Genomic DNA, 8,303 nt, shown 5'->3' with positions numbered 1-8,303 from the left:
CTAAACACCAGCCGGTTGCATAAGAACTAGTGTATCTTCATTTGCTGTCCAACCTGTATTTTTTAGTAAAGTATATGATTAGTTATTTGATTAGATGATGTGAGTGTCATAAATATATCCGGATTATTTTGTGCGTTTGGCTAGTATTCACATTGTTCAACCACACGAATTGTACCGCTAAATATGCACATTTTCGAACAAACCATATATGTATTGTGTAATATGATGTATAGGACTGTCATCTGATGAAGTTTGAGAAGGTTAGTGAAAAAAAATTAATATTTTTGCTGGTTTATTCGCTATCGCTAACGTGCCTTGAATGAATGCGGTTGTGTGGTAGGCTATTGTAGTAAGCTAATATAATGCTATATTGTGTTTTCGCTGTAAAACACTTAAAAAATCTGAAATATTGGCTGGATTCACAAGATGTTTTGTCTTTCATTTGCTGTACACCGTGTATTTTTCATAAATGTTTTATGAATGAGTATTTAGGTATTTCACGTGGTTTCTGTAGTTATTCTAGCTGCTTTGGTGAGACTTGTGATTGGTTGGCTGCAATGTAAAACTATGATTTATACCTGAAATATGCACATTTTTCGAACAAAACATATTGCTATACAATAAATATGTTATCAGACTGTCATCTGATGAAGTTGTTTCTTGGTTAGTGGACTATTTATATCTTTATTTGGTCGAATTTGTGATAGCTACCTATGCAGTAAAAAAATTGTGAAAAATATGCGGTTGGGTCTTTTGCTATCGTGGTTAGCTAATAGAAATACATATTGTGTTTTCCCTGTAAAAACATTTAAAAAATCGGAAATGATGGCTGGATTCACAAGATGTGTATCTTTCATCTGGTGTCTTGGACTTGTGATTTCATGATATTTAGATGCTAGTATTTACTTGTGGCGCTATGCTAGGCTATGCTAGTCAGCTTTTTTACTGATGAGGGTGCTCCCGGATCCGGGATGAGTACCAAGTAGAAGTTAAGCAAATAGGCCCGATGGGTAGTGGTATATGGCTAAATATACCAGCTAAGGGCTGTTCTTATGCACGACGCATTGAGGACTGCCTGGATACAGCCCTTAGCCGTTGTATATTGGCCATATACCACAAACCCTGAGGTACCTTATTGCTATATAAACTGGCTACCCATATAATTGGAACAGTAAAAAGTACTTTTTTGTCATACCAGTGTGAGACAGGCTGGGATACCACGTCTTTCAGACAATCCGCATTCAGGGCTCGAAGCACCTGGTTTATAAATATATATTTATACCATAGTATACTATAGTATTTTTTCATGTGTTATCAATAACTAAGAATTAACGTTTGTTTATATAACTGTTTTCAAATTAAAAGGTTTGAACTTCTTCTGTCTGGCATTCTAAAAGGTTTGGTTAGGTTGACAAAAATGAGATGATCATGAAATTAGTTGAGTAATAAGATCATAATTAGGATATTCTAATGTTAATCTGTGTTAAGGTGTTTGAGTATTAAGACCATAATTAGGATATTCTAATGTTAATCTGTGTTAGGTGTTGAGTATTAAGATCATAATTAGGATATTCTAATGTTAATCTGTGTTAGGTGTTGAGTATTAAGATCATAATTAGGATATTTCTAATGTTAATCTGTGTTAGATGTTGAAGCTGCTTTTCTCTTGATTTATTCCTCCTTCTCTTTCTGTCTGTCTCACCTGACGCCTGGAATATTCTTGTTCTGCGATCCCTCGCATCTTCTCTTCCTTCTTCTTCCTCGTTTCTTCTTTCTGTTGTCTTGTGGAACCCTCGCCTCCAAAACCGAACATCGGTGCCCAAATCTTGGAAACTACAAGTGCTCTTCACCCCCCCTCCTCCCGTTTTTTTACTCTCTTCCTTGCCCTCCCTCATCCTCTCRTCTTCCCCTCCTACCCTCTTCTCCTCCTCCCTTTCCACTTTCCTCTCCTCAGTCGCCRCTCCCACTTTCCCCCTGTCCTCGGTCCCATCMTCTATCCTCCTTTCCTGCTTCCCCTCTACCACACTATTCTCTTCCCCCTCTCCCACAGTCCTCTCTTTCTCCCCTTCTTCCTCCGTCTTTTCCTCTATGGGGGTGATAGGTTGTTCTGAATCAGGGTTGTATATAAGGCTGGGGCAGCTGGTTGGTTTGTACAGGGTGTTGCTCACAGAGAGAAACAGATCTTCCTCTTTCTGGGCATTCACTTCTTTCTCTGCATCCAGTATATGAACCTCGTCCCCAACTTCAACCCCTTTCTCTATCTCACCCTCAACCTCTGTCACCATCTCTACCTGGATATGTATATGACTGTCTGTTTGTCTGTCCGCACACACATTGTTACCCTCCACCTCCTCTCCCTGTCTGTCTGTAGGTGTGTCACCATGAGTATTGTGTAGGGTCAGGGCAGKATGCATGTCTATGGGTTTGCCATCACCAAGCATAGCTGTGAAAGCCTCAGCATGCATGTCTGTTAGTTTCTCCCCTGTACCTCTCTCATCCTCCACTTTCCCTGGCTCTGCCTRCCGTTCAGCCAGCCTCGCCTCCACCGACTTCCTCCCACGCTTCGTCCTCTTCTGAACCGTGGCGTAGACGGTTGAGGCTCCTCCCCCCTCTGGCGTCTCATCCTTTTCTTCCTCTAGCTCCTCTTCTACCCTCTCTGTCCCTCTCGCAGTCTGGCTGACCTCTTGACCTCCCTGTGACTCTGGCTGGGGGTTGCCACGGGCGTGTTCCTCCGAACTGCCAAGGATCTCGCTCAATACGTTCTTGGCCCACTTCATGTGTGAGGCCTGGGAGTGGCGCTTGGTCTCCTCTTCTGTGCTCCAGGCTCCCCTTATACAGATTTGGATGGCCACAGCTTCCTCTGGGCTCATCACTCCAGGGTTATTCTGGTCAGAGGTGGCTTGGTCAACTACAGGGATCTCATGGTGGTGGTACTCTCCACTGGGATGTGAAGATGGACCTATCTCTGGTTCTGTCCTCCTACTGTCTGTTGGGTCCCTCTCTCTTGTTTCTCTGTACTCTTTATGTCTTTCTCTCCACTCTTTGAGGAGTTTTTCGGTCTCAGAATTCCTCCTTTGCTCTATCTCAGCGTATGGGTTCTCCTCCACGACCTTCAGTCGTTCTCCGCTCTCTCGTTCTAGGGTGGTGTGACTGACGTCCACTATGGAGCTCTCTTCTGTGTCTGTTCTCTCCTCCTTTGGCACGTGGGTTTCATCCCTCACTATTTTTCTCTCATCCTCTGCCCCTTGGTCTCCATCTCTGGAAGGGTTCTCATGAGGGAGGTGTGTGATGTCACCACTGTCCCTATGACCATATCCAGGATTTTGATTGGTCCGCTCTGATTCCATGTCACCCAAGACTGCTGTCTGATTGGGTTTTGACCTGGGCAATGTTTGTCCAATCACACAGAACACATAGGTGGGTTGCTTCTTCACCTTTCCGTCATTCACCTCTCCCTCCACTGCATCATCTTTTTGCTCTAACTGCTCTTCTGTTCTTTCTCTCTCTCTTTCATGTCTTCTCCCTCCACCTCTCTCCATCTGTCCCTCGCTCCCCTGAAAGCTAACAGGTTGCCTGGTAACATGGTTTGCAACCCCAACTTCCAAGAATTCCTTGCAGTCCTCAAACTCCTCTTCTCCACCGCTGGACACAGTGATAAAGCCGTCCTCAGAGGAAGGGATTCTATCTCGCCCTCCTTCCCACTCTCTCTCACTTCCTCCATCACTCTCGAAGAGTGCATATCTATCACTTCCTCCTTCTTCCTCTCTGTCACCCTCTGTGTTATCTGTCACATTCTCTCTCTCCGTCTCCCTGTCCCTCTGCCAGCGTTCCTCTCTCTCTCCATCGCTGTAAGTCTGGTGTTCCTCTCCTCTGCTATAACTCCTCCAGGCTTCTGTCTCATCATCTTCATCTACATTTAACCCTCTCTCCAAATACATCTCCCTCCCTCCCTCCCTCTCAGTTTCTCTCTCTTCGTCTATGGACTTTCTTTGTTCCACTGACCTATCCACTTGTCCTTCTCCCTCTGTCTTCCTCTCTTTTTCTCTGCCTGTCCTTTGTTCCACTGACCTATCCTCTTGTCCTTCTCCCTCTGTCTTCCTCTCTTTTTCTCTGCCTGTCCTTTGTTCCATGGATCTGTCCTCTTCTTCACTTCTATCTCTCCATCTGTTAGTGTGCCTATCTCTTTCTCGCTCTCTAACCTCATCCTCTAAAGAGGAGTCTTTGTTATATCTGACCTTCTGTGGTAATAACCACATCCTCCGCTGCTCAGGGCGCTTTGGTATCGTCTCCTCCTCTCCTTCTCTCCCCCTCACTCTATCTGGTCTCTCTCTTTCACTACACTCTCTCTGCCCCCTGTCCACATCTCCCTCTGACTCCTTCTCCTCATGACTTTTTCTTCCTTTTCTCCATTTTCTTTCCCTCTCTATGTCACTTCTCCATTCTCCGCTGCTCTGCACTCGTGGTGGCACCCTTGGGGCTGTCTCACTCGGCAATCGACTAGCTCCGTCTGCTCCTCCCTCCCTTTTGGGATCTGTCTCTCTGTCCTTCTTCTCCCTGCGCCTCCTCTCCTCATCCTCCCCCTTGGAATATCTCTCCCTCTCTCTGAATCTCTCTCCATCCATCCTCTTCCCTCTCTCTCCTGTTACATTGGGCTGTGTTTTCTCCCCATCTTTCTCCGGATCCCTCCTTTCCCTTGGTCCGTCCTCTCGCCTGCCCCCTTCTCTCACCTCATCCCTCTCTCTCTCCACTTCCCTCACTTTTCTCCTGTCCCTCTCTCTGTATCTCTCCATGTCGCTCTTTCCATCCCTGTCCCCTTCCCTCACTCTCTGTCTATAAGCATCTRTCCTTCCATCCCTCTCTCTGTARATCTCCCCCCCTCTCCATTTCTGTCTKTCRTTCTCTTTCTCRCRCACTCTATCCCATGKTGCGTTCCCCTCAMTGTCCCCCTCACTTTTACTYTGKYGATGTTTCAGTTCTCTTCTGTTGTCATCTCTCACTCTCTCTTTCCACTTCTCTCCACCACTGTCTCCCTCACTCCTGGTGTCCCTCTGTCCCTCTGTATTTCCTTCCCTCCTTCCATCCCRGCCCTCTCTATCCGAATAGTTCTGTGAATRTCCRTCTRTTCRTCTAACRTCCCTTTCTCCCTGCKYGAGTTTTGYCCTCTCTCMCTCTCCATCCATATACCTRTCTCTTTTGCTCCATAGGTCATTGCCCTTTGAYTCCCTRTCTCTTCTCCTCTCTCTGAAATCTGGCTCCGCTTCCCTCGCTCTCTCCCTCCGTCTCAATGTCTTATCCTCCATGGGCCTCCCTCCATTTTTCTCCCCGTCCTCCTGTGCCCTGATTCTCTCCTTCTCCCTCTCCCTCTCTCTGTACCTTTGGAAGTCCCTCTCTGCATCTCGATACCGCTGTATCTTTGCTGCTGTCTCTCGTTCTCTCTCCCAGTCATCCATCTCTGTTCCCTTCTGTCTCTCCAATTGTCTCGTTCCTTCTTTCCCCACATCTTCCTCCACAAATGCACTCATTCTTCTGTCTCTCTCTTTGCTATGTTTTATCATTCTAGGAAACGTGTCTCCTTTCTTTCTCTCCTTTTCTCTGTCTCTGTCTCTGTCGTTCCTGATCTCCAGATTTGAAGTAGGTTTTCCATTGGCATGTCTCTCTCCCGCTCTCCCCCTTTCTCTCTCTCTCCATTCCCTTTCCTCCTCCCTCCCTCTGGATATGGGGGCACACTCCTTCTCTCTGTTCCTCTCTCTTGGTCCAGGTTCCATCTCTTTTCTTCTATTTCTTGTTTTGTCCTTCAATCTCTCCATTTCTCTTTCTCTCCTCCATTCCTCCTCTCGGATCCTCTCCCTCTCTCTGTCTGTTCGGGCCACAGTTCCAGGTCTGGAACTTGTTTCGCGGGAGATCTGGCTGATTGGCTGAGGGTTCCGATAGGAAGCGCTTTGATTGGATGGATCAAATGTGTCAAAGGGAGTCAGACTGGGGCGTTTGGTCCCCATGGTAACATACTTTTTTTAGAACCTGAAAGATGGTAATATTCTCTCATTAATGTATAATTCATCACAATCTGGACATTCTGCAAGGATACTGCTACAACCAATAGAATCACTTGAAGTAGCGACACTTTCAATCACTAAATGGAGATAAAGGAATGTTGAGATGAATGAAAATGGAAGGTTAACAACAGCATTAGGACTATTGTGTCCCCTGAACACTGAAGCTGAATAGTGGCCTAGTGTCTTTACCAGCCCTGACCAATGCTTCACTATTCATTTATTCAACTGGGTAGTAAAAAAAAATGTAAATTACAAAAAGGTGAAAATACTGTAACTATAATAAAACACAAGTCCAATGTGTTATAACTGTGGGTGTTATGATGATAAGAATCACAGGCAACAATGTGTTTATGCGATCAGTTTGAGACCACAGCATCACAACCTTTAGTCAGACAACACTTAATAGCCAACCCTGTAATTCAATACACTTGAACTCAATGGGTTCTACTGCTAACTGCTTGAGTTAATTTAAAGGGAAAATCCACTCAAAAACGATCTTTTCCCTTTAAGCTTGGAGCGCCAAGTATCTATACAACAACAGAGCCAACAGCAAAGTGTTGAAGATAATGACAGAAACAGCCCCGCAGATTATGTGACACCTGGGAACACTGATTTATTGAACGCAGCACAGCACACGTCTGCATAGCACAGTCCACATAACATCGCTCAACACACCAACTAACCCTAAAACAGGACTCACTTACACACAATGAAAACACATGTAACACATAAACCACTAGACAAATTAGCCACGAATCAATTTTAGAACTGTAGAATGACTGGTAAATCAGTAGAGAAACACAGTAAAGAGATCTGAGGGACTCACCTGAGTTTAGTACGCTAGGGAGGTCTAGTCTCCCTCCTCTCTGCAGCTCTCAGTTAGTTCAGTAGTGTGAACCAACAAGGATTGCACAACACAAGCAATCCTTCCTCTCCAGATCTGCTGGGGGGGGGGTCAGAAAGGCGAACAAAGTTCTATTTCAACATTAATCCAATCCTGACCCTCTGTCTCTCTCCGCATCTGTTTTCTTCTCGATCTGTCTGTCAACCTCTCCCCTCTGCTCTTCTCCCTTTTGCTGTTTCACTCCTCCTCCCTCCTTCCCTGCTCAAATTCCCAAACAAGTCTGAACAGATTGACACTTATCTTCCCCTCCTCTTTTTCTCTCTGTCTTGTCTTCACAGCCACTGTTATTGAACAGAGGAATCTGGACAAAGCAAACGAAAGGCCGTGGACTGTATCCCACAAATCAATCTGTTCTCCTTCCTCCAACACTGACGTGATCAGTTACTGTTGACCCCGAGATAAAGCTCGCTGACTCATTCTCTCTCTCTCTCTCTCTCTCTCTCTCTCTCTCTCTCTCTCTCTCTCTCTCTCTCTCTCTCTCTCTCTCTCTCTTCTCACTCCTCCTCTCTCTCGCTCTCTCTCTCTCTCCAGTCTCTCTCTCTCCTGCCCATTCCTCTCTCACCAAATACAGGAAGTACACCTCCTGGGTGTCTCTCCTTTGTCGTGATTGGTTGATGCAGGATTGACGGGTGTGTCTGCATAGCACACTTAAGGCAGGTAAGGGTTGTAGATTCTAGAATCAAGGAAGGGGGAGGGGAGGCAAAGAGGAGTGAGAACACACTCACACTGCGACTCAGCAAACAAACACCAACACAGCCCACAGCAGGCTTATAAAAAGCTCCCTAACATTCCCTGGAGAAGTAGTAAAGATGAAAGAACTCCAAGTTCCACAGAAAAGGAAAGCTAGTTCTTCAGATCACAGTAACAGGATTGGGCAATGACAGAAAAGGAAGAGGGACTTATATATGTCAGCTGTACTGTCAGTGCTGCTAGGGCCAGGAGTTTACCCAGACCACGTGACATGATTAGGAAACCTTGGGGCCCGAGTCATTACAAATACCAGTGATTTAAGTATGTAAACAGAGTATTTTTATTAACCATGAGGAATTACTGGAATCTATAAGATCACTAAATAATGTAAACCCATAAGATAACGTGTCAGATAGATGTATTGTAATGCTCCTTTCCGCTGGTATTTTCTGGGCTGGGGTTCGATGAGGGTGGGGTGTCAGAGTGGAGGGAAGCTACACCCCCTCAGGATGGGAGACAGCAATCAATGGCAATTGAATGATGAAAATAATTTTTGGGGGAAAGAAACTAATCATCGAGTCTGTTGAAAAATATTTGTGGAGAAGCAACTATATTTTTACATCTGTCTGTTCCACCTCTAAATAATCCTATTGTAA

General features: G+C 45.3%; 1 protein-coding gene across 1 annotated transcript in view; it reads right to left on the bottom strand.

The window, feature by feature from the left end:
* Positions 1–7,418, bottom strand: part of LOC111958591 (trichohyalin) — a 24,113-nt gene extending 16,695 nt beyond the window's left edge. Inside the window, exons 1-2 of the mRNA XM_024134871.2 lie at positions 6,880–7,418; positions 1,703–6,018 (exon numbers count right to left, since the gene is read on the bottom strand). Coding sequence (XP_023990639.2) covers positions 1,703–5,996 — 4,294 coding nt within the window. The 5' untranslated portion in view covers positions 5,997–6,018; positions 6,880–7,418. The remainder of the gene's footprint in view (positions 1–1,702; positions 6,019–6,879) is intronic.
* Between the last annotated feature and the right edge of the window lie 885 nt (positions 7,419–8,303).

This window comes from Salvelinus sp. IW2-2015, linkage group LG35 (assembly GCF_002910315.2).
Source record: "Salvelinus sp. IW2-2015 linkage group LG35, ASM291031v2, whole genome shotgun sequence".
In the NCBI taxonomy this organism is placed as follows: domain Eukaryota; kingdom Metazoa; phylum Chordata; class Actinopteri; order Salmoniformes; family Salmonidae; genus Salvelinus; species Salvelinus sp. IW2-2015.
Note: the sequence above shows the minus strand (reverse complement) of the source record. Positions and strands in the feature narration are given on the sequence as shown.